Source organism: Anolis sagrei, chromosome 3, assembly GCF_037176765.1.
Source record: "Anolis sagrei isolate rAnoSag1 chromosome 3, rAnoSag1.mat, whole genome shotgun sequence".
Lineage (NCBI taxonomy): Eukaryota > Metazoa > Chordata > Lepidosauria > Squamata > Dactyloidae > Anolis > Anolis sagrei.
Genome location: NC_090023.1, coordinates 217,140,715 through 217,165,387, shown reverse-complemented (window position 1 = coordinate 217,165,387; position 24,673 = coordinate 217,140,715). Strand labels below are relative to the sequence as shown.

General features: G+C 39.7%; 1 protein-coding gene across 3 annotated transcripts in view; it reads left to right on the top strand.

Moving 5' to 3' along the window:
- Positions 1-24,673, top strand: part of LOC132770875 (prominin-1-A-like) — a 53,919-nt gene that overhangs the window by 16,788 nt on the left and 12,458 nt on the right. For all 3 annotated transcript variants that reach the window (XM_060768245.2, XM_067465866.1, XM_067465865.1), the window contains 11 exons: positions 6,789-6,847; positions 8,377-8,582; positions 9,506-9,626; positions 12,477-12,540; positions 14,725-14,814; positions 15,872-16,062; positions 17,278-17,352; positions 18,396-18,459; positions 19,965-20,124; positions 20,685-20,837; positions 23,527-23,650. In XM_060768245.2, the coding sequence (XP_060624228.2) occupies positions 6,789-6,847; positions 8,377-8,582; positions 9,506-9,626; positions 12,477-12,540; positions 14,725-14,814; positions 15,872-16,062; positions 17,278-17,352; positions 18,396-18,459; positions 19,965-20,124; positions 20,685-20,837; positions 23,527-23,650 (1,307 nt within the window). The remainder of the gene's footprint in view (positions 1-6,788; positions 6,848-8,376; positions 8,583-9,505; positions 9,627-12,476; positions 12,541-14,724; positions 14,815-15,871; positions 16,063-17,277; positions 17,353-18,395; positions 18,460-19,964; positions 20,125-20,684; positions 20,838-23,526; positions 23,651-24,673) is intronic.

Here is a 24,673-nt window from a genome sequence, read left to right as displayed (position 1 = left end):
ATGTTTTGAACTTCAAAAATATTGCAGAATTTAATATTCAAATCCTGCAAGCATCTTCATTTTCCCCCTTCTCTTTATAAGCAAAGTTTATAAAGGCTTCCCAGTCTTTTAAAAACTTGTCTACAGACTTCTCTGAAATTATACAAGATAATTTGTCCATTTCTACCATTTGAAACCTGTTTAAGATCCAATTTCCTCTTGTATGCAAGTCCACGTTCTTCCATTTTTGAGCATACAATATTTTTACAGCTGCAACCATACAGTGTATTAATTTAAAAATCAGATTTTTAAACTTCTTTGCACATGATAATTTCAAGTTAATGCCCCTGCTCCCCTAGCCATGCTGAACGTACTTCTGTGATGACAGGCCAAAGGGTATATACATATCACCACTGAATCTTGCAGTTTGTCTAATTCGCAATTTGTCACAGTTTACTCAGTTTGGAGTTTTCTCACAGCCAGATAAGAACCACAAAAGGAAGCTTACTTGAAGGTTAGGAAGGGTGATACTAAATCTTTTCCAGACACAGATGGAGAATGGTGGGAGGCTGATTTTATCTTCCCTTAGAGCTCCATGTTCAGGATGATTGCCTATGATCTGTAAATGGCTTAGGTCCAGACTATTGGAAAGGCCATATCTCCCAGTATCAGCCTGGCCAAGTTTTAAGATATTTGAGGGCCAGCTTTTCTTTATCCCTTCAAAATAACAAGCATATTTGATGAGGACACAGGAGGGAGCCTTCTCGGCGGTTGTTCCCAGACCAATGCACTCTCTCCCGTTGAAAACTATCTTGACCCTCTCTCTGCTCCCTACCATTAGTAGGGAAAGACTTTACTGTTTACCCAGCAGGTCTTGGAAGAGTCTGGTGCAGAAGTTCTTTAATTTGGAGAATGTTGTATTTATACTTTTATCATTATTACTATGTTTTAACTAATTTTAAGACTGTATGAAATTATTGTTTTCAACATAATTACTGAATTATTTAGCACTTTTTGTACTGCCCATTGTTCTAAATGCTTTTTTTCTAACCCAAATTGTGAGCTGCCTTGTGTCTCTTTTTGGGAAGATGGCAACATCTTAAACCAACAAACAAAGGTAGACTGGTTTTTAAAGATCGGGGCTGATAGTGATAATTCTAACAGACAAGATCCTATACTCATTCAGCGTAGCACGAAGGTGGTTCCCTTCCAGACTTGCATTTTGGCTTTGTATATACACCAGTGCACTTATACTGGATCATATAATTGCACAAACAGGGTGCTACACCCTTGAGCTCACTCACTGCACAATTTATTTATTTATTTATTTATTTATTTGCTTCACTTTTATACCGCATATTTCAGCCCTTGACGGGCGACTCAATGCGGTTTACAGTGCAATTAAAAACACAGCAATACAACAACTGGGACGACAATGTCGCTCCACAACAATTAACATCAGACAGACAAATCAACAAACAACATATATAGCGCCTCCGTTAAAGTCAGATCCATTCTCATAGTCATTGTGCCGTTCCTATGTTCAGTTACCGTCTTCCTTAATTAGTTGCATTGCCTAGCCAAACGCTTGTTCGTAAAGCCAGGTCTAAATCAACTCTATTTCTGAGCCCCCAATGGTGCAGCAGGTTCAACTGCTGAGTTGTGGAACTTGCTGAACGAAAGATTGGTGGTTTGAATCCAGGGAACAGGGCGAGCTCCTACTGTTAACCCCAGCTTCTGACAACCTAGCAATTTGAAAGCATGCAAATGTGAGTAGATCAATAGATACTGCCTTGGCAGGAAGGTAACCGTGCTCCATGCAGTTGTGCTGGCCACATGACCTTGGAGGCATCTAAGGACAACACCGTCTCTTCGGCACAGAAATGGAGATGAGCACCACCCCCCAGAGTTGAACATGACTAGACTTAATGTCAGGGGAAACCTTTACCTTTACCTTATTTCAGTCAAGGGTGCATCTACACTATAGGGTAGATAAAGTTCAAAACCACTTTAAACCGCAATAGCTCAGTCCTATGGAAACCTGAGATTTGGAGTTTGGCGAGGCACCAGCACTTTTTGGCAGAGATTTATTTATTTATTTACAGTATTTATATTCCGCCCTTCTCACCCTGAAAGGGACTCAGAGCGGATCACAGAACACATATACGGTAAACATTCAAGCAAAGCAATATACTGTATACAACTATGGGTTTTCTCCTTCCCTTCCCTTCCTTCTACATCCATAGACAAACTGGGATGGGGTGTGATTTTGAGGAGTCTAAGGCTGGGGTGGGATGTTTCCTCTGCTCAAACTGGCAGCCTCTCTTCATAACTTTTTATTTATGAACAAAATCAAGAGGCTGTTGATTCATCTGGCTTAGTCCACAGATGGAAGTAGCGTGAAGAAGTGAAGTGTAAAGCCCCTTCCTGTCTCTGAATTCAGCCTTGAAATGTTCTGAGAAAAATAGCTGTTCATTTAAGATGTTCAGCATTGGGGTCTGAGGTACATAGCTACCTCCAGATGAGCAGGGACTTATAGTACTATGATTCAATTTTCCACCATAGCTTGCATCCTAGTGGATTTTGGGATTAGAAGTTTGGTTGGTGTTCTATATGCATATGTTTTTTTTACTTATTGTATTTTATACTGTGTTTATTTATGTTCTGTTTTTAGGCACCTTGTGCCTTGTGTAAGCTGTCCCGACTCCCTTCGGGGAGATGGTGGCGGGATATAAGAATAAAGTCGTTGTTGTTGTTGTTATTATTATTATTATTATTATTATTGGAAGGTACATTTACAGTTTTCAACCAGAGCACTCCAATGTCCCACCAAACCACAAAACACCCCAGGATATTGAAGTGGAAAAGAGCGCTATGTTTGTTTAAGGGTGAAGAAACCCCATGTAAACCGAGTATTGCTTATCGGTAGGGAAGAGGACTAACTGGTCATTTTTTTTTGTGACTGTTCTGTCCGAGGAAGTTAGTTAATTTTGGTACTTTACATCACAGTTACTTGTTGGCCACTGTGTTTCTTAGGTGGGGAGGATAAGAGTGAGGGCCATGTGAATAGTCCAGCCTGAAGCACCTTCCTTCAAATAACTGTGGGAATAAAGAAAGCATGGGAAGGACACCATAGTCCATAGGACTTCCAGTTTGAGCCTTGTGGTAGCTGACATTGGCTGAAAGCATTTATGCATTTTTCAAACTTTGTTTATTTATTTACAGTGGAGTCTCACTTACCCAACCTTTGCTCATCCAACGCAGTCTCCTTCCTGCCCGGATCCACAACTGTTTCAATGCATTGTGATATTTTGGTGCCAAATTCGTAAATACAGAAATTACTACATAATGTTACCACGTATTGAACTACTTTTTCTGTTGATTTGTTGTAAAACATGATGTTTTGGTGCTTAATTTGTAAAGTCATAAAGTACTTTGACATTTAATAGGCTTTTCCTTAATTCCTCCTTATTATCCAATATTTTCGCTTATCCAACATTTTGCTGGCCCGTTTATGTTGGATAAGTGAGACTCTACTGTATTTACTATATTTGTATATTCACCCCAAAGGGGACTCAGAGAGGCCTTACAATCAGCAGCAATTTGATGCTGTGCCAACAGACAATAAAATAAACATATACATTAAGACAAAAAATTAAAAGCCATATAAACATTAAAACACATTATTAAAATCACGCAATCCGAGGACATAGTTAAAAGCCATTCCGGTCGTTATTGCACATAATTTCTCTTTAATTATTTCACTGTACGGTTGGCAGTGCAATAACAGTTATAAGAAACATGTTTTTCTAGAAACGAACATGAAGAATCTGAGGATTTCATGATGTCAATGGAATTGCACCTTGCAAGTTTGCTAGGCCATTCTCCCAGTAGATTAACTACAAAAAACGGGTCCCACAAAAGTGTTCTCTTCCTGTTTCTTGGATTGGTATTTCCCCCTTTTTTCATTTCCATTGAAGTGGTCCCCTTCCAGACTGGCATTTTGGCTTTGGTGTGAAATATCCTGCCAGTGGGACCTTTGTGTCTTTTGGGCCAGCTCCATAGTGCTTCCTTGCTGCAAAGTCTGTTAGGAGAAAAATAACCTCACCCCTATATTCAGTAAGTGTAGACCAATCATTTACTGCATATCTGAAGCCACAACAAAAAAGCTAGGTTTTCTTTTCTTTTTTAAAGAACTAATTCTTACACATTTATTTAAAAAGTCCATCACTTGCTTATTTGGATGCAGTCTCTATTGATCACTGGAGAGGAAGCAAGTAGCTACAGTATTTGCAAACTATCTCTAAGCATAGGATAGCACTGCCTCATTTACAATTTACCTTTCATCCAGTATTTGCTCTTAAGGTTATTATAAACCCAATGCCATTGTGAAAACAGGATTAAGAGGAGAAGCAGCTCTGAATAGACAGGAAACATATTCATGCAAATAGAGCAGAACCAAACCAGTACTACGCAAATTAGGGTTGCCAGGGAAGGAGCAATCCAAACTCTCAGATTTCAAAGTCCAAATATATGTGTATGTGCACTTACTAAGTTTTCAAGGCATTCCTCTTCCTCCAAGGTTCTCCACCTTTGTCCTGAGATTGAGACCTTATAAAGCCGAATGTAAATAACTGTGATAAGAACTCTGCTTTGCAGGCTGCAGTATCTCCGCCTGTCATCCAGCCATCCCATATATATCAATGCACAACATGCAAGATGGAATGGGAGATGTTAGTAGTAGCAGCAACAACAATGTTGATTCCTTTATAGTACATAATTTTGAAATGAAGGTTGTCGACACTGTGATTTTCAGGCCTCGATATATATGGGTCAGGGGAAAACATTCTGAGCTTGCTTATATATAATTTATGGGCACTGACACTGAGAATACACCTGCAACCAATTCCTCACTCTTACTAAACAATGATCCAGCAAAAAGCAACAGCATCTTTCATTTCAGCCCCAGGAGCCAAGCATTTTACCTTCCAGGATATACTTGGTGTGTGGATAACTACCATCAGTGGTTCTTTCTAGGGCCCTTCCAAGAATATCAAGGTAGAAAATCCCACAATATCTGCTTTGAACTGGTTTATCTGAGTCCACACTGCCATGTATTCCAGTTCAAAGCAGATAATGTGGGATTTTATTCAGCTGTGTGGAAGGGGCCCTAGTCCCCATGGCATGATGCAATGCATTTCTCGATTTTGTACCTTTTAAATAACTCATTTTCTACCATTTCTGGGCAGAGTATCCATTCATTGAAACTCTAAAACTCTTGAGGTTGTTGATGTGAAAACTATGCAGTGTGGCACCCCATAGTGGTCAAATGGGATATTACTGGAGGTACAAAGGTGGTGTTGGTATTTCTTGTCATTAGGATCGAATGCGGTGTCCTTAATGCCTTAGCAAAATAAAAACAGATTACACATTTCTGTAGTCATCTATATATGTTGGAACAGGAAAGGAGAGCTTGATATCCACTTGGATACAGATAGTCCATCTTGCTTCTCTGAAATATGTGGAATTACAAAATCCTATGAGTTAACTTCCAAATGGACCAGTGAGGACTGAGAGTGCTTAGGGAAATGGAAGGTGCCAATATTTTATTGGGTTTTTTTTTAAAAAATTTTTTTTATCGTATCAGGAATGAACCAAACATACAGTTGTAATGTATTATTAAAAAAAAACCTCCAGAAAGTTTAAAAACTTGGCATTATATTAAATGTCCTTTGACCAGAAGCTGGCTGCTTGGAGTGCCACTGGTGTTGCTATGAGAAGGTCCTCCATTGTGCATGTGGCAGGGCTCAGGCTGCATTGTAGTAGGTAGTCTGTGGTTTGCTCTTCTCCACACTTGCATGTCGTGGACTCCACTTTGTGGCCCTATTTCTTAAGATTGGTGCCAGAGGGCAGTCTGTTCAGTGCATTCTAAGTCACCCAGTCTTCTGTGTGCCCAGGAGGGAGTCTCTCATCTGGTATCGGCCACTGATTGAGGCTCCGTGTTTTAGCCTGCCACTTTTGGACTTTCGCTTGCTGGGTTGTTCCTGTGAGTATCTCTGTAGATCTTAGAAAACTATTTCTTGATTCAAGGCATTGGTATGCTGGCCGACATCCGAACAGGGGATTTCATCGGTAAGGAATAAGGAAGAAGAAAAACTAGAGAACAGGAGGTATGACACATTTAATCCTGTAAAAGGAGATGTGTGGCTTACCAGAAGACAGGTTGCTGTAGTACATTGTCTATAAGGAAGTTACTATACATGAAAAGAAAAACTGAGGCAAGCAGAAATGTGCATGTGCTTTCTCCTCCAGCATTCTGGTATTCCCATCTGGGAAAGGAGAATACATTGGTTGTGCCTACAGCATCTGATTAATTAAAAAAAACCTGCAGAAGCCAATTGTAACAATCTATTAGTAACCTAGAGAATGAGTTGGGGGAGAACCAAACATTGCCTATGTATGGTGGAGAGAGGAAAGTTCACTAGGATGGTCCTTTTTCTTTAAGAGCATCGAGGAAGGCTTGTTGATTCTAAGCATTCACATCAAACATATGTGTTGGTATGCTGATAAAAAAACATGCAACTAAAAACAGTCTGCAATGCAGGATACAGCAATGTTTGTAAAACCTTTTGCACAGGTCAAAACATTGCACATTCTAACAGGTAATGAGGGCATTTGGTTGGGCAGTGCTCTTGATTTCCACACATAACTGCACCTGAGCTTTGGTTTTGGCTACATACATACTGCAGTTGGTTTATCAAAGGTTTCTTCTTCTTTCCATTAGTATCTTTCCCTGTGCTTTTCTCCAGGTCTCCTGACTCGTCTGATCAAACCACCGCATGAGTTCAGTCCAGAACTTCAAAAAGAGGTGAATTTTCCAGAAGCGGATCATGGGATTCTGGGGCTATGTTGGGGAAAGGACAAAATAAAGGGACTAGGACAGAAGCATAGGACAAAGGGATTTTTGGAAGTGGAAGTGTTAGAAGAATAGCCACTACACTACTAATAGTGTGCAGGACTTCTGGGTGGGGGTGATACTGCATTCAGAATCAAGTGGGGATATTTACTTAATATATATTGTACATATTTAGATTTCAAATTGGTAATTGTAAGGTGAAGAATCTTAAGGCACAATGCACTTGGAGGCAGTTTGGGGGATTGTTAACTAGGCTAAGCCCACATTCAGGGCCACTGTCTGAATCTAGTATTCCATAAATCTGTAGATGATTCCCTATTTAAATGACTTCGTTCTAGAGGATTGAGGGGATAGAACAATTTATACTAAAGACATATTGCTATTAGTAATACTGCTAGTTATATTTTGATCCCAACTTTCTCCCCATAGGGACTCAAGGTGGCAAACAATGACATGACAGAATACAATAGAACTGAAAAAGAAGTCAAATACGTATACATATGAATATATTAAAAAGTAAATATTTGTGTTGTGCATGTAAAAGTTTAAATACAATGAAATAGTGTTACTAATAATAATAATGATAATGATAATAATAATAATAATATTCTGCTCTATCTCTTGAGAGGACTGAGAACCGATTACAACATACACAGATAGGCAAACATTCAGTGCCTTTAATACAGTGGAATAACAATGATATACAAATACTACAGAATGAAGGTAAAGGCTTCCCCTTTCATCTCCTGCTTTCTGGAGGTGGTGCTCAACTCTGGTCATGGGGAGGTGCTCTTGTTCCGTTTACAAGCCTGTTGTCCATAGACATCTCCTGGTCATGTTTTGCCGGCATGGCTGCATGGGCACCTTTATTACCTTCCCACTGAAGCAGTACCTATTGATCTACTCACATTTGCATGTCTTTGAACTGCTAGGTTGACAGGAGTTAGGACTAACAGTGGGAGCTAACCCCGACTCGTGGCTTTGAACTGTCAACCTTTAGGTCATCAGATTCAACAGTCCAACGAGTTAACCTGTTGTGCCACCACAATTATATTTAATTGTAAGGATGACATCACTTATAGGAAGTACCGGTCTTCTAATGATACATGAGTCAACTGGATTTATTATGCACAAACGAAAGCTGTTGAAATCCCCAAACAAGCTGAGCTTCACATGACACCAATCACACAATATATCCCAGTGATTTGATAGCCTGGTCCATACCATGAATGTAGCTATGAAGGTATTTTACCCTGGACTCCCAAATGATAAAGCTTGGTGTCCAACAGGCAAGCAAGAAATTATTCTAATAGACCCAGATTTTTTAAAAACCACAGTCAGTGTAATATATCAATTCTAGTATCAGCTGTATTGTCTGAGACTACAGTTTGTGTTTTTGTATAGGCAGGTATTTTCAGTGTCTGTGGATTGTAACAGCAATTCACTTCTCTGCCTGCTCTTTATTCTCTCCCATTTTATAGTTGCTTCAGTATGAGACTGGATTCCTGGTTTGTGCTGCCATTGGGATTCTGTTCATCATCCTTGTTCCCCTAGTGGGACTCTTCTTCTGCTGCTGCCGCTGCTGTGGACGTTGTGGGGGGTACCTGTACCAGAAGCAAACCAAACATATTGACTGCAGGAGGCGGTCATTATTTGTGTCTGTGCTGGCTGTCACTATAATTATTCTGTGAGTATTATGCAGAATATGGGAGGGAGGCAGCATGGGGTGACTTGTTACAGCCAAAAACTGTCTCCAAATCTTTCTCCTTGTAACATTTAATTGATGTAGTCCACACACCATAGCAAATAAAGAACAGACTATATTTAAACCTCTACGTAATTATAGTAAAGGTCGGACACAACTAGACATTAAGTCTAGTTGTGTCCGACCCCAGAGGTTGGTGCTCATCTCCATATCTAAGCCAAAGAGCCGCCATTGTCTGTAGATGCCTCCAAGGTCAAGTGGCTGGCATGACTGCATGGAGCACCATTACCTTCCTGCAGAAGTTGTATCTATTGATCTACTCACATTTGCATGTTTTCGAACTGCTAGGTTGGCAGAAGTTGGGGCTACTAGCGGGAGCTCACCCTACTCCCCGGATTTGAACTACCAATCTTTCGGTCAGCAAGTTCAGCAGCTCAGCAGTTTAACCCTCTGCACCACCAAGGGACCCTACATAATTATAGCTAGTCTTTATTATGACAGTAAGGAAATACCTGATAGTACACCTTGACAATCTAGAATTTTCCTCACAGTTAACAGAGGCTCCATCTACATTGCCATATAATGCAGTTTAAATTGCATCATATGGTTATTTTAGACTCATAAAATGCGATTCAATGCTATTTGTATTGCCTTTCTCCCCAAATGGGTCTCAAGATGATATATTTTAAAAAAAACAGTATTGTAAAATCACCAAAAGTAATGTTAAAATTGTAAAATGTATATATAACAAATTATAACATTAGAATGTTGATTATTCTTGTATTTTGATCAATTGTACGAGCCTCTTAACCTGGCACCTTGAAGGGAAAGGAAAATCAGTTTTACTACCAAAAGTTGCCTTCCTTCCTGAATTATGCTCCTTCTGCTTTCCTTCTTCGTCGCAGGGCTGGAGACATCTGTGCATACATCACCAACCAGCGCATATCCCAGACTGTAGGCAAAGGAGTGGACAATTTGAACAGTACGGTGGACAACCTGAATCTCTACCTGAATTCTATTCCTCAGGTATTTAGGCTCTGCTACTGCTTACTTTCCCCAAGTAGGATGTCTTTTGCCATGTCCCACCCTGCATACAGGACCTCCTACCCTCTGCCCATCTTTTCAGGTATTTGTCTAACTGACTCTGCTTGTTTCCTACTTCAGCCATGATCTACCTTGCTCTGCTCTCCTGTGAAGGGTTTATCCATTTTGCTATGATTCTCTAATCTATTTATTTCCATTTCTTATGGACAAGTACTCTTGTATTGTTTGATCCCTACTGGTAAGATGATGCCTTGTCTCATTTTGGAAACTAAGCAAGTTCAGGCTGGGTTAATAATACTTGGATGGAAGGTTCAATACTAACCAGATAGGACTGGGAAATAGTCCTACCTGAAACCTGGAGAAATGCTGAATTAAAATACTGAGCTAGCTGAATACCTATATTCTGAGTTGGCATAAGGCTTCCTGTATTCCTATGAGAAAGTATTGAACCATTGCCATTTGGCAAGTCAAAGCAGGGCTCTATTAAAATATGGACTAGAAACTAATCAAAATAATTCACAACATGGAGAGAGGCCCATGGATTTTGTGTCATACAGAGGAAGGGAATGAGTACAAGGTGAATGTTCATAGGAATTTATTTATTTCGTGTCAAAAGCATTGCATAAATAAATAAATAAATAAATAAACTGATAAAATAAAGGGAGCACAAGCAGCTAAATAATTTTAGACCAAAAATAGGCAATAGCGACCGCATTGTCTGTAGCTTTAAACAGTTCTTCCTTTGTGCATGAGGCAGGGCATTGTGGGCAAGCATACAGATGCGGTGTTGTTTGTTCTGCTCCACTGTCGCACAAGGTGGAGAATTCTTCTAGATAGTGCCATTTAGCTTGATTATCTTTTGATCTGCCCACTCCACTTCTGAGTCTGTTCAGGGACTTCCAAGTTGCCCATTCTTGGTTTACCCCTGGAAGAAGACCCTCATAGGGGGCCATCCAGTTGGAATTGCCTGATTTTTCTGCCCACGGGGATATTTTTACTGTTGCTAGAGGAACATTAAGAGGAGTCGTGGTTCTCATGAAACTTTTCCTTGATTAAAGTCTACTGGGAAGAGGCCGAAAGCCATACAATGGATAGCTTTTACGGTGTTCAACCTTACTTCTCTCACAATTGGCAGCAACTTTTCATCACACATCAGCGTAGGCAACACCAGCTAGCTTATAAAAGTCTATCAGCATTGCGTTTCTGTGAGTTATCTGGGCTGTATGGCCATGATTCAGAACCATTCTCTCCAGACTTTTCACCCACATCTATGGCAGGCATTCTCAAAAGTTGTTGGAAACCCAGAAAACGCACAGCAACCCAGTGATTCCAGTCATGAAGGCCTTCGACAACACATCTATCAGCATTGCTTTTGATAGGAATACATTAATATTATTCATAGTTCTAAGCTGAGGTGTATTTTCATGTGTCCCTTTCCTGTATTTCTATAAGTTTTTTCTTTATTTCATGTTGATTTGTTTCTAAGTTGTGACATTATCATCATCATTATTAGAAACACAACAAGATTAGTACACAGCAAACAAGATCACTCTGCTGGTTGTTGTATTGGATCACACGTCAGACACTTCCCAAGTGTCTAGGACTATGTGATGTATCGGCGAATAATGTGTGCAGATCCCAGTAAGGTGGCCTTTTGCAGCTGACAGATGGTAATTTTGTCAGCGCCGAATGTGTTTAAGTGCAGGCCAAGGTCTTTAGGCACTGCACCCAGTGTACCGATCACCACTGGGACCGCCTTGACTGACTTCTGCCAGAGTCTTTGCAGTTTGATCTTTAAATCCTCATATTGTGTCAGCTATTATTATTATTATTATTAGTAGTAGTAGTAGTAGTAGTAGTAGTAGTAGTATATCCTGCTTTTTCTCTCTAAAGAGAGACTAAAATGGCTCACAATAAAATAATACAATACAATTAAAAACTAAAAATATACAAAAATTTAAATGGAATTAAATACGTATAGTATTAAAAATAAACAGTTAAAACCCTTAAACCAGTGAAAAACCTATTCATAGCTAAAACGACTACACCCCCTGATGTTATCTTAATGAATCCTGAGTACATATTTTTAATAGCAGCAGAAAGTATCATGTGATTGCTATAATTCTAGGAAGAAAAAAAATGCTTCATTGTTTATGTAGAAGAAAATCACAACAATGAAGCTGAGCTGGATTATTTTTGCAACAATATTGTTTTTGTAGCCCTTCTCCTTGTATGTGAAGCACTAAGTGCTTTAGACAATACATTGTGACATACTAATCTTCTGAAAGTGGACAGTGAGCTTTTCACTCTTCTCCATGAAATGGGCAAACTCCACAAACAGACTGCATTCATTAAGATTTTTAAACCTGTTTTTGAGGAACTGTAAGGAATGTGTGTGAATTCAAGGTTTGCCTTCAATAGATAAATGGCGTGTTTTTGAATCAATGTTGCCTAGTGTTCCAAACATTTCTTTACATTTTTAAATTAAACATGTTTACAAAATCCTATGGATGATGGGGCTGATTTTCTATTATATGTGTGCAGAATTTCAGTTGGTTGAATTAAGTGGTCCAGCGTTGTAATTCTGAGGTTCCTTTCTCAATAGGATTCATGTAAAAATAACCAGTGTGACAGCGAAAGGTATGGTGTGCATCCATTAAGACCAGTAAATCGATTTTACTATTCTGTGTTCAAATTGTATTGTTGGTAACATTCTATATTGCTTACGATTTAATATCCATCACCATAACTACATGCAGATGCTGGGCTATGATTGTTATCAGTCTCTATGAAGACATGAATAGATTTCATTGTTTTCTTTGTTTTCCACAGGAGGTTGATGAAATTATCGATATTAGCTCAGTGCCATTGAATCACACAAATTACAGCTTGCTAAGTGAGTTTGTGTTACATTCTTGAAGATAGTATGTGGACATGTATATGTGTGCATATGTTGCGTATGCATATGTGATGGAAACTGGCTAAACTTGAGAATTGAGAGAGATAATATATATACTGTCCCCCATGTTGTTTAACATTTACATGAAGCTGCTGAGAGAGATCATCTGGAGTTTTGGGGTCAGATGTCATCTGTACGCAGATGATGTTCAGCTCTATCATTCCTTTCCACCTGTTACCAAGGAGGCTGTGTAGGTCCTGAACCGGTGTTTGGCTGCTGTGTTGTCCTGGATGAGGGCGAACAGATTGAAACTTAATCCAGACAAAACAGAGGTACTCCTGGTCAGTTGAAAGGCCGAAGAGGGGATAGGGTTACAACCTGTGTTAGATGGGGTTACACTCCCCCTGAAGACACATGTTCACAGTTTGGGAGTGATCCTGGACTCATCGCTGAGCCTGGAACTCCAGGTCTCAGCATTGGCTGGGAGAGCTTTTGCACAATTAAAACTTGTGCGCCAGCTGTGCCTGTTCCTTGGGAAGTTTGACTTGGCCACGGTGGTCCACGCTCTGGTTACATCCCGAATAGACTACTGCAACGCACTCTATATGGGGCTGCCTTTGAAAATTTCTCGGAAGCTTTAATTAGTCCAACGGTCGGCAGCCAGGTTGTTAACCAGAGCGGCGTACAGGGAGCGTACCACTCCTTTGTTGTGCCAGCTCCACTGGCTGTCGATCAGCTTCTGAGCACAATTCAAAGTGCTGGTTTTAACCTTTAACGCCATGAATGGTTCTGGCCCAGATTACCTGTCTGAATGTATCTCCTACTATGAACCATCACAAAGCTTAAGATTGTCAGGAGAGGCCCTGCTCTCGATCCCACCACTCTCACAAACGCGGTTGGTGGGGACAAGAGACAGGGCCTTCTCGGCAGTGACCCCCTGTCTGTGGAACTCTCTCCCTAAGGACATCAGGTTGGCCACCTTCCTCCTGTCTTTTAGAAGACAACTGAAGACCTGGCTCTGGGGCCAGGGGTTTGATTAGAGGCCAGCGGCAATAGGAAAAGGAATTTTGGGTTTTGCGACATGGATTCTCCCGGCTTGGTTTTCTGGTTTTACTGGCATGTTAATTTATTGTTAAATTTGCTGGTGATGTTGTATAATGTTTTTAAATGGTTTTATTGTTAATTGTAATTTTTATGGTATTTATGTTGCTAGCATCTTCTGATGCTTATCTGAGGCCGCTCTGAGTCCCCCTTGTGGGGAGAAGGGCGGGAAAGAAATATATGTAATAATAATAATAATAATAATAATAATAATAATAATAATAATGGATCTCTAGCAGAACAATTACACTAGCAAGGCAGAAACTGAAAATCAATCAGTTCCAGCTCTACAAACAGAGTCTAAAAGACAAAAAAAACTTTTTATTTTTAGTAAAACATATAAAGTAGCTTTACTTACAATAGGTTGCAAATACAGATGTCTGGCCTAAAGGAAATGTATGAGAGAAGAACAAAATTGATTCAGCTCTGAGTGATTTGGGAAGAGAGTAGTTGTAGGACATCTGAAAAAAAGCTGAGGAGCAATTAGTGAGTGTAGGCATGCATAGTGCGGTGAGATCAAATGAAGTGAGGTAACTAACAAAGTTGGATAGAAACATTTAAGAAGAGTGAGGTGAAAACATGGAACTCTACCTGAGATTTGTGGTTGAAATTCCTGTCTTCATGGTATATAACTATGGAGAATCAGGTAGAAATGAAAGAATCAGAGTGTGTTAATAGCTATCAAGGATACTTTGAAATCTAGACCCTAGATCTCAACTGGATTTATAGACAGGACAATGTGTTTCATACACCTTTGCCACCTGAGTCATTCATGAGACTTTTGCTTAGTCTGGATCCTACTGTTGAAATTTGTATGAACTGAGAGCACTACATTATTAATTTTGTTGTGGTTAACTGTGATCAAGTTGACTTTGACTTCTGCTGATCCCATGAAGGAAAGACTTCCAAATAGCCTTATCATCACCTCACTTCTAGCAGGCTCTAGGCCACCCTTATATCTTACACGGATTAAGTCGATTTGGTTTAAGTCTTACACCTACAAAATTTAGTTCTGAGATTCAGAAAAGTGGAAAAATATTTTGATGGATTATCTTATTTGATAGTCTTCTTTCTCTGCAGACATTGGGACCACTCTAGGGGAGAGGATTCAGACTCAGCTTGGAGGACAAGCAAATAAAGCACTGGATAAAGCTGACAGTCTTCTCAAAGGTACTGCAAGGAGAGCAGGTTGTAAAAATGGTAATGAGGTTGAATCATAGAAATTGTGCACATATTTTTGTGGTACAGAATCAGACAACAGTCATAGGATCAGGAGGAGAACAACAACAAGAAGAGGAACAACAACAACAACAACAACAACTTTATTTTTATATCCTGCCACCATCTCCCTGAAGGGACACGGGGCAGCTTACACATGGGACAGAATGTCCACAAGACATAAAAGCAAAAACAATCTCTAAAACAACATACATTAAAATAAAAGCATAAAAAAACAACCAAAATAAACACACTAAACATTAAAAAGTATAAAACAGATTGCATCAAAGCTCTGTCAGATCAGGTTCAACAAAAACCAATGAGCAAGATAACTAAAACAACCAAGCTAAAAAAAGGGCTGGGCAAGGGATAGTGCAAAGTGCGTACATAGGGCCAGGGAAGTGGATAGGTGTAGAACAGAGTACTGTCTGGCAACCTGGGGGCTGGGCCTACATCACTAGGGACTAGTGATTCCCAAATGCTCACTGGAAATCCAGGTTTTCAGATCCCTGTGCAAAGAAAGCCCAGAGAAAGGTAATCATGAGAGAAACCTACAATTTTTGGGGGGATAGAACCTTGAAGAAGTTTAATGACATTTTTGGCTTCACCTTATGAGTACTTCAAAAAAAAATAAATGCTATATTTTACTTCCAGAGCCCAAGTAAAGTGTTGGGTAGTTGCAAGCCAACTGTTTATTTGGATCTCTTTAGCAGTGTTTCATATATTTAAAGGGTAGTTTAGTTTGTAGTTTTAAAGAATACAATAAAGGTTATAGAAAATAAAGAAAAAGAAACAAAAATATTGAAAAATTGACTTCAGATCTTCCTCGTAGTAGTTACACACACGTACACAATTTAGACTTTCCTCCCTAGCACTTAAATGGATACCCTTCTTTACATAAACAATCCTAACTAATCATCAAATCTTCTACCTTTGTGCATCTAACAGTGACATAAAGGAGTATTTTCCTCTTTACAATGGCCCATAATTTCTCCACTGTTTCTTGCAGTGATTGCCACTGTGGAACAGGAACTCGAGAAGGTCAACCACACAAGCAGTCGCTTGCAGATACTGCAGAAAGAACTGGACCAGAACCTGACCATTTTGAGGGATGATATCAACAGAACTTTGGACAGTTGTGGCAATCCTTGCCAGAATGTCTCTGTGAAAGACCTGAAGCCTGGGGCAAATCTGACCGGGGTAAGGCAGAGGGCTGTTTTGTAAGACATGGTGGATTATTAGAGAACATGAGAACAAGGGTCATTTTCTAAAACTGCCCAGATGATTGGGAAGTAACAGAAGTGTGGTTAATAAATAAACACTTAAGAACACAAGGGGTTGCAGCAGTTGGGTGAGACTGGTGAGATATATGCAACCACAATGTGTCCGGCTGTAACTCAATTGAGGAGAAAGTTCTACCCTAATATGACATCATAGAATTGGTTGTCAAATCTGACTCCCAACTCAATGCAGGAAATCCAGCTAGAGCATCATCAGTAGGTAAAAATCCAACCCCTTTTTGAAGATGTCCAGGGAAGGAGGCCCCACCATTCCGTAGATAAGTGGTCCCATCCTAAGTCACTCTTATTACAATGGATTTCCCCCCTATTGTTCAATTGAAAACTACCACCTTGTAACTTAAAACTATTAGGTCTCTATTGAATTTTGTTTTATTAATTTTAGCCCAGTTATTTAGATCAGTGGTTCTCAACCTGTGGGTCCCCAGGTGTTTTGGCCTACAATTCCTAGAAATCCCAGCCAGTTTACCACCTGGTCTAGATGCTTTTGAATTCTATTCCTGTTGCCCAGTGTGTTAGCTGTTCCTCATATGTGTGTATCATCTTCAGATTTGATAAAGATTCTCTCGTCTAACCCATAATCTAAATAATTGATAAAAATATTGAAGATTGATGTCCCTAAGACAGATCCCTGTGGCACTCCACTCAGGACATCTCTTCGGTTTGAAGTTCAACTGGCCAACACACATTTTGGTGCCTCAAATGTTACACTTGATTCTGGGTTTAATTGACCTGTTGATTAAAAAAATGGCACCAGTTCCCCCTTATTAGCTCTAGTTTTTGAGATACAGAACCTATGCCATATATCTGCTCGCCCATAGAAAACCATGATCGTCATATCTAAGAAACTAGAGCTAATGTGGTCTACCCAATGCAATCTTCTGAATCAGTGCCCCCAAATAATCCTAGGAACAGGCCTAATAACAAAAACATCATTTTTTTTTGTTGGGCTGGGAATTTGTTAATCAAGATATCATGGGACATTTCATCAAATGCTTAGCTGAAATTAAGGCAAATGACATCCCCATCATTCTTACTATCTTCTAAACTACAAGCACACTGAATTTTCCATGGCTTAATTTGATACAGACAGATGCCCTGTCATTTGTTCCCACAGTCCCTTGATGTTAGCGTCCCACTGGAACTGATAGCCAATCTGACACGCTCAGATCCTGGTGTCACGCTTAAGGAGGTAAGATCCCTCACCTGTTTATTCCTACCCCGCTAGTCTCCAAGTAATCCATGCAAAGCCACGCTTTCTGAGGATCCTCTACAAGTGGCAGTGTGCTAGGATAGTCTGGCTAGGACCAGAGTAGCAGAAAACCACAGACTAAGTTATTGAATACTTCAAAGAAAGAAACAAGAGGATCTTGAATTAGCAAAAAAAGAATTATACAGATAAAGCAAGAGATTAAGGGGAGAGGGGAAGAAACAAAAAGCAAGAAAAAGAAAGAAAGAAAAGAAATGGACCTCTAGAAGATACCAGGAAGTCAAAAATAACTTCCATGTCTTTCTATCTCTATCTTTTAATTTTAGATATATAACTTATCTTCTCTCTCTTTCTGTATGTATGTATGTGTGTGTGTGTGTATCTGTTTTTCTTACTGTTGGTAGACTTATCACACTTTTTTAGACACAGACCTATTTACTTTACACTTTTCTTTTTCTTTTTTCTTTTTATTTATTTTCTTTCTTTTAATTGTAAACCAAAAATTTCAATAAAGACTATTAAAAAAAGAAAGAAAAGAAATGTGCTTGCTTGGGGTGAGTGGATAGGTAAGAATGAAAATCAATGAAGGGACTGGTACAATGCTAGTACGATACATTGGAAAGTTTTTATTTTCAATAGCTAATTCTTATGGAGGATATTTTAACCTTTTAGAATGAAAGGTAGAAAAGGCTATATAAAAACTGGAAGCAATGACTTGAGGGTGTCATAGGAAAGGGATATGGCTGTTTGAGAAGTACAGGAGGAAAGACTGGGATTCTAAAAAGGTCAGATTCAGCCATAGTGTTTGAGATTTTGCATCCTTTCTTAATGCATGTGTCCCATCCTGTGGGTAAGACGTGGGTAGACTGTTTGTCTTTTGGAAACAGTGCAGGATTATTCTTAGGGCTTTCTCTTTATTGAGCAGATTGATTGCGTATTATAACATATGTGATTTTGAGACTTCTGCTTTGTTTGTCTGTGCCTTGATCACTGCCTGTTTTTATCTCGGATGTTTATATTGGCAGGCACGAAAAACCCTTGAGAATATTCCAGAAAAAGTCTCTAACGAAACACAACCAGTAGTGTCTGGTAAGAATCACTATTGTATATTCCTCATTTCAGGTAGTGGAGAAAAGACTAGTGACTTGGGACCTTTTCACACTTTGTAGTTATAGTGCTATGATTGCACATTAGCTGCCATGGTAATATCTAATGGAATCCTGGGATTTGCATTTTAGGGAGGAGCATTTAGACTCCTCAGCCAGAGAGTTCTAGCATTACAGCAAACTCCAAATCCCAGGATCCTATAGGACACAGCCATGATACTTAAAGTGAAATCATAGCATTGCATTTGTGTAGTATGAAAAGTTTCCTGCTGCATCACAGTTAGTTGCAGAATTAATTTAATTAGTTCAGATTAATACATGAAAGGTATCCTGTTACCTTAACTGTTCATACAACTGTTTTCAACAGTACTGGAATTGGGTTGCTGTGAGTTTTCCGGACTGTATGGCCATGTTCCAGAAGCATTCTTTCCTGATCTTTTGCCCATAATGCTTCTGGAACATGGCCATACAGCCCGGAAAACTCATACCAGCCCAGTGATTTTGGCCATGAAAGCCTTCAAGAACAGCACTGTAATTCTTTTCATTAACTATTTGAATGTCTATAAATAGTATGTACAAACTGGATTTCACACCCTCCAGTTTCTCCAATGCACACATCCACGGTTTCTTCATGCATTGTGCAATTTCCTGTCATGAAGCCAGTAGTCAGCTACCTGTTGTGCTTGCATGGAATGAAATAGAGATACGTTCACCATGTGTACGCTGCCTTTAAGAGACCATCCACATTGCAGAATTAGATCTGGTTGATACCACTTTAACTGCCATGTCTCCATTTTGTAGAATCCTGGGATTTGTAGTTTGTGTGGCACTAGAGTGTTCTCACAGAGAAAGGTAAATATCTCACAAATCAGAGAATTCCATAGCACTGAGCCATGTCAGTTAATGTGGTGCCAAACTGCTATTACATGGTGTGGCTGCAAACTAAGTGGAGCCAAATGAATAGTATTGTTTATTCTGAGTGGTAGTGGTATCCTTAACTCATAGGTAGAGAAAATACAGCTTCAGAGCTACACATAGTCTCTAGAGCTTTACAATTTATTTTTGTCCTCAAATAATTCCAATGTTGTCCCCTAAGGAATGGGTGCGGATATTGTGACCATTGGTGGTCTGTGGGCCACAGGTTGGGAACCACTGCTCTACTGAGTGGGTTTGTGGGGTGGGGGTGGGGAGCCACTTCTATCACATTTGCCCACTCTTGCTTAAAATAATAGTGGGCTGCAACTTTCAATGCTCGTAACTATTGGCTGTGTAGAGCTGCTTGATTTCCATCCCAGCTGGAAATTAACTCTTGTGTGGCAGAACGAGTGCCCTTCAAATGAAAGAAGAACTGACTGACTGACAGCTCTGTTGAGATGTAAGAAGGTGAGATTGGTCTTAGGCTGTTGGACTTTAAGGACCATGAAGAGGTGAAGTGTGCCTTGTGCTATGTACTGGTATATTGAGCTATGTCTTCGCTGACCCTTGCAGATGCACAGAAGACGTTACGTCACGTTAAAGATCAGATTCATCATATGCGTGCTAACTTCTCCATATTGAACTTTGTGAAGAATATTTCTGGCAAGATAAATGAGTTCCTCCAGGAGGCAAGAACCTATGAGCCTGAGGTTACCAAGTACGATTACTACAGGTAGGAATCAAAATCTGCTTTGAGTATTATAGGCTGCCACATCCCATGGTTTAATCAAGCCATGGTAGACCCATAAAATAACAATTTGAGTTATCTGGAATCTGTCACTTCTGACTATAAGCTATAATATTTTCAGGATGGCAGGTATGGAGAGCATGTGGGAGCTGAAGAGTATCAGATTTGAAGACCATCGATATTTTCATTGTACACTGATGTCTTGATGAGAAATCATATACATTCTACAAATATTTAATTCTTGTATTCCTTCTAATTTGTTTTGTCCCCACATGAGACATCTCTCCCCCAGCCTTGGGATTACTTTTTGGTCATGTATGCAGGGCTTGAATAGTGACACATGTTTTGAGAGTGTTTCTTCCTGCCAATGTTTTCATTATGCCTTTTCCACATGGCAGCAGAACATAGCTCTGTTGTTCCTGTTTTAATAGAGATCTGGTCCATTATCTACTTGGGGATTATGTTAATTTTGACCCTTTCTTTTCCTTAGTTGTCGACCTCTATTACATGATTACACCTGACTGGTCTAATTTCTCTCATTTCAGGTGGATTGTTGGTGTTATCCTCTGTTGCTTGGTGCTTCTGATAATTGTACTCAATGTCTTGGGTTTATTGTTTGGGGCTCTTGGACTAGACCCACGGGAGATGCCTATTCAACGGAGCTGCCCCTCCAACTCTGGCGGACTTTTTCTTATGGCGTAAGAGCCCCTTTTCTCCATCTCAAAAGTTATAGCATTTACCAATCCCCCTCTCTCCTGCGGCCCTTCCACACAACCCTATATCCCAGAATATCAAGGCAGAAAATCCCATATTATGTGAGTGTGGACTCAGATAACCGAGTTCAAATCCGATACTGTAGGATTTTCTGTCTTAATGTTCTGGGATATAGGGCTGTGTGGAAGGGCCCCTGGTCCTCTTTCTGATGATGGACAAACAAACAAGAGTTTGTGTCTTTACGAATTTATTTATTTATTTTATTTTAAATGTTTTTATATTGCCTCCCAAGGTGATGAACAAACAAAAACCAGTTAGCACAATACAAAGATATAAATATTTTTAAAGCACATTAAGAAATGTTTCAAATTTTCTAAATGATCCTTAAAACAATCCTTGAATCCAAGTTTGTAGCAGTACAAATAGCAGTTTCGAACACTGAATTCTATGTGGGACAGCACTGTTATGATTGGAGGTTTAAAAAAAATGGGGCCAGACTAATGCCCCTTCTACGTGGACATATAAAATCCAAATTATCTGCTTTGAACTGGATTATATGGCAGTGTAAACTCAGATAATCCAGTTCAAAGCAGATAACCTGGATTATCTGCTTTGATAATCTGAATTACATGGCATTGTGCAAGGGGCCTTAGAAGGAATGGTTCTCCAATGTAAGTATATGATCGGTTTTCTCTAGTGATGCTAGAGGACTTAGGTATTTATAGAAAGAATTTCCAAACATTGAGTCATGCTGGAAGACTGAGGCCCCTTCTATACTGCCATATAATCCAGATTATCAGTGAAGATAATCCACATTATTTGCTTTGAACTGGATTGTATGAGTTTAGACTGCCATGTAATCCAGTTCAAAACAGATAATCTGGATTTTATATAGCAGTATAGAATGGTCCTAACGTCTTTGAGTATGATCCTTTCTACATTGCCATAAAATTTATATGATCAAAGCTGATAATCCACACTATTTGCTTTGAACTGGTTTAGATGAGTCTACAATGCCATATAATCCATTCAAAGCAGATAATCTGGATTTTATATGGCAGCATAGAAGAGGCCAAGGCAGTATTTTAGATATCTTGGCCTAATGTTGTTTCAGGCTTTGTAAGTCAATACCAATTATCCTGACATCAGCTTGGAAGCAAATTGGAAACAGTGCAGTTCTTGCAGGACTGTTGTTATATGGTCTCTAAAATGCATCCTTGATGTCAGTCTGGCTGCTGCATTTTGTACTAGCTGTGGCTTGTGAACACTTTTCAAAGCCAGTCCTATATAGTGTATGTTACAGTAATCTCCTCTAGAGGTAACTAATGTACGAAGCACTGTGATGAGAATTGCCTTCCCCAACAGAAAGTAGACAAAGGTGACTACAGCAACCTAGTATTCTGGGAGCAGTGCTACATCCAAAAGCATCTGCCAAGCTATAGATTTGATTTTTTCAGAAATAGAACAACACCATCCAGAACAGGCCATGATCCCAATGTGTATATGTCCTGCCAAGTCACCTGTTGCCATATGGAAATCCCAATAATTGTATAGGATTTTTTTTAGGCAAGGAAAATGGAGAGGTGGTTTTGCCAGACCCTCTGAAATATAGTCTACAGCACCTAGTATTTGCTGGTGATCTCTTATTCAATTACTAATGAAGGCTGTTCCTATTAGGTTCCAAGATCAGTGGCTTTAGGACAGGCATCCTGAAACTCCAGATGTTTGGGCTTCCAACTCCCATAATTCCTGTCCATTGAACAAGCTGGCTAGGGCTTCTAGAAGTTGGAGGCCCAGACAGCTGGAGAGCCGCAATTTAAGGATGCCTCTTTAGAAAGCCTTTGCCAAACTAAACTCATAACAGTAAACAAAGAACAACACTCAAAAATAGGGGAATTCCAGGCAAGAAACAATCTGGGCCAGCTAATAACCCTCCCAACAAAGGATTCCCCCAGACAGTAAGAAGTCACACCTTGAAACTACTAGGTCATTAAATGCTAATCAATTAAATGGCCAATTGAAACATTCACACATACCTCCAACAGACAAGAGTTCTTTCTCCCACCCTGGACATTCCACAGATATATAAGCCCCATTTTCCTAGTTTCCAACAGACCTCACAATCTCTGGAGATGCCTGCAATAGATGTGGGCGAAACGTCAGTAGAGTATGTTTCTGGAACATGGCCATACAGCCCGAAAAACTCACAACAACCTATTTGTCAAACTGCCTTTTGGCTCTCTCCTCACACACCCTTTCCTTCAAAGAGAAGCCACATTCTTCCTTCATCTCGTGTTCCCTTTTGTAAGAATGCCAAGGAAACCACTTCCTCCAAAACTGCAGTTAGTTTCTCCTCCTTCCCTCAACTAAGCAGGCAAATGAAAACCATGCCAGACATCTTTTTTCCTACACCTCAAACCTCTATTCCAAAACTACAAATGGCTTTGGTCTCCCATCTTACCCTCCTTGTTTTTGTTCTCATTCTCCTTGCTCTCCCATTTCATTGAGGCCCCTTCCACACAGCTGAATAAAATCCCACATCTTCTGCGTTGAACTGGAATATATGGCAATGTGGAGTCAGATATTGTGGGATTTTCTACCTTGATATCCTGGGTTATAGGGCTGTGTGGAAGGGCACTAAGAATTCTGAATGTGTCTCATTTTGCTTGACAGGAGTGCTGGGTTCAGCTTCATATTTGCATGGTTGCTGATGCTGCTAGTTCTGCTGACATTTTTAATAGGAGGAAATACATATGAATTTGTGTGCCGGCCCTGGGCCAGTGGTCGTCTGCTTGAGGTAAGGTGCTGGGTGTATTGTTGGAGCTATACCCTATCATAGGTTGGAATGAGGAAACAGAAGTGATAGCACAGATCAAGGGAGGTTATCTCTCTTTAATTCCACTAGCATGTTATCATTTGTTTTTATTATTTCTTTGTTATTTTCATTTCATTACTATGTCATTATTAAGTATTTTATTTGATGTTGTTGTCTCTTTTATATGTACTTTTGCTTTATTTATATGTACTTTTGCTTTACTTTTGCAATATTGTAATATATTGTAACATATATTGTATTTATATGTTTGGGCTTGGCGTTATGTTAGCCTCCCCAAGTCCCTCCAAGGAGATGGTGGCAGAGTATAAATAAAGTATTATTATTATTATTATTATTATTATTATTATTATTATTGACACAAAAACACAGTATGTCACAGCAAACGAGATCTATATGCTGGATTTCATATCACAAATCACAAGTCGGACACTTCCCAAGCGTCTAGGACTGTGTGATGTATTTTTGGATGATGCGCACAGATCCAAGTAAGGTGGCCTTTTGCAGTTGACAGATCGTGATTTTGTCGATGTTTATTGTTTCCAAATGCCAGCTGAGATCTTTTGGCAAGGCACCCAGTGCACCAATGACCACTGGGACCACCTGTACTGGTTTATGTCAGAGCCTTTGCAGTTCAATTTTGAGGTCTTGATAGCGGCTGAGTTTTTCCTGTTGTTTTTCCTCAATGTGACTGTCACCCGGTATGGTGACATCAATAGTCCAGACTTTTTTCTTTTCCACAATTGTGATGTCTGGTGTATTGTGTTCCAAAACTTTGTCAGTCTGGATTCGAAAGTCCCACAGTATCTTTGCATGTTCATTTTCCACAGCCTTTGCGGTTTATGATCCCACCAATTCTTTACTGCTGGCAGGTGGTACTTGTGACATAAGTTCCAGTGAATCATCTGGGCCACAGAGTTGTGTTGTTGTTGTTATCATCATCATCATCATCTTTGTCTTACAGTCCAGCCTAGAGCCCACACTGCA